General features: G+C 54.3%; 1 protein-coding gene across 1 annotated transcript; it reads left to right on the top strand.

The window, feature by feature from the left end:
* Positions 1 to 256: 256 nt before the first annotated feature.
* DICSQDRAFT_176171 (uncharacterized protein) lies at positions 257 to 1,270 on the top strand (the record flags this gene model as incomplete). The annotated part of the gene is made up of 2 exons (XM_007371928.1): positions 257 to 335; positions 390 to 1,270. 2 exons carry the CDS (start codon positions 257 to 259, stop codon positions 1,268 to 1,270), a joined length of 960 nt encoding a protein of 319 aa, XP_007371990.1.
* Positions 1,271 to 1,504: the final 234 nt, after the last annotated feature.

The following is a 1,504-nucleotide window of genomic DNA, read 5'->3' as shown; positions in this document are numbered from 1 at the left end:
TTCTACTGCAAGGGGAGGTGGTCGGGCGAAGATCGAGCATCACGTTGAGCTTGCGCGCCAACTTTTTGCCTCGCACCCGGTGTATGGAGGTCCCTTCAATGCAGCCCAGACTGCTGGAGGGAGAGAACTGACAGCATGGGGCACCAAGATAAAGAACCGCACTACAGCGTAAGAAATTTTCTCGGAGAGCACTGTGCACAGTACTCACGTAGATATCACCAGTCTCGAGAAAAAGACGCGCGAGTATCTGGAAGAGATGGGTGAGACTGGCAAAGGCATCTCAGAGGAGGATGAGATCGACATGAGCCAGTCTACAGTGTTGGTCAACAAATGGGGTGCGTGCATGATGTTCGTTTGGTAGGTGTAGAGTTACTCACATAGTGTACTAGCCATCATCAAGGCAAAGTTTCCATATCTGTGGAACATGAAGGCTCTTATCATGGAGCGTCCAAACATCATCCGCACCGGTATTGGCAACTCCACGGACCCTGTCAACATCGATGCAATTCTCACCCCAGGAGGTGACAGCGATGGCGGCGACCACACCAATGGTGTCAGCACTGGTCTCGGCACCATTCCAGACGGACACAACCCCCACCCGCTCACAGACAAGGCACCCAGCAAGCGCCGTCTCTCCTTGCTGGACGAGACATTGAGCTCGGACACAGAAGAGGAAGACAGTCATGAGCTCGACAAGGCCATCGCTGCTCAGAAGGCCTCGCGTACAACTGGCTCCGAAGTCTCCTCCACATCTAGCAAGAACAACGCACCTATGCCAACCCCTCAAAAGAAGACTCCCGCTCGATCTGGCACGTCTACGCCTGCGAATAAGGGCTCATCTGGTAAGGGAAATAAGAAACTGAAGTACGGTGAGCAATTCAACGAGATCGCGATGGCCAAAGAGGAGACGCGCCAAAAGCAACTCGATGTTCAGCTTGTGAAGACCGATCTCGAAAAGATGAAGCTGCAGGCGAAGATCGAGGCACAGCGCGCCAAAACACAGTTGATGGAGATGAAGCTCAAGCAGAAGCACACACTGGAGCTGGAACGTCTGCGCATGAAGGCACAGCTCAATCCCATCCTCGCATCTCCGAGTCCGGCGTCGTCATCCTTCCTCCCAGTGCCGTCGATGAGCAATCTCTCCGCACACACTTTCGATGCTGCCAGTGCGATGAATACGAAGGATGGCTTTGAATGGGGTGGAGATGCGCTCAGTGGACAACGTAGTAGGCAGGCAGATGGGAAGAACAATTGGGCATGGGACCAGTAGCACGATAGAGTTATACTACAAGCGCGCATGGCGGTGTGCACGGCGGCGCTCCTTTGAGCACAACAACACACTCCTTGTTCTCCTGTCTAGTGCATATCTTGCTGGATCTTTCTGAGGCACCGACACGTCCACGCTCGTGCCCCATACCCTCAAGACCTCCTTGACAGTTCACACCCTGCTCTGCACCTAGCCAGGCACCTTCGTCAGTGCAGCAGAGTCATGCCATCGCGGCGC

This window comes from Dichomitus squalens, assembly GCF_000275845.1.
Source record: "Dichomitus squalens LYAD-421 SS1 unplaced genomic scaffold DICSQscaffold_484, whole genome shotgun sequence".
Classification (NCBI taxonomy): domain Eukaryota; kingdom Fungi; phylum Basidiomycota; class Agaricomycetes; order Polyporales; family Polyporaceae; genus Dichomitus; species Dichomitus squalens.
The sequence above is the reverse complement of the archived record's forward strand: the minus strand, read 5'-3'. Positions and strand labels throughout refer to the sequence as shown.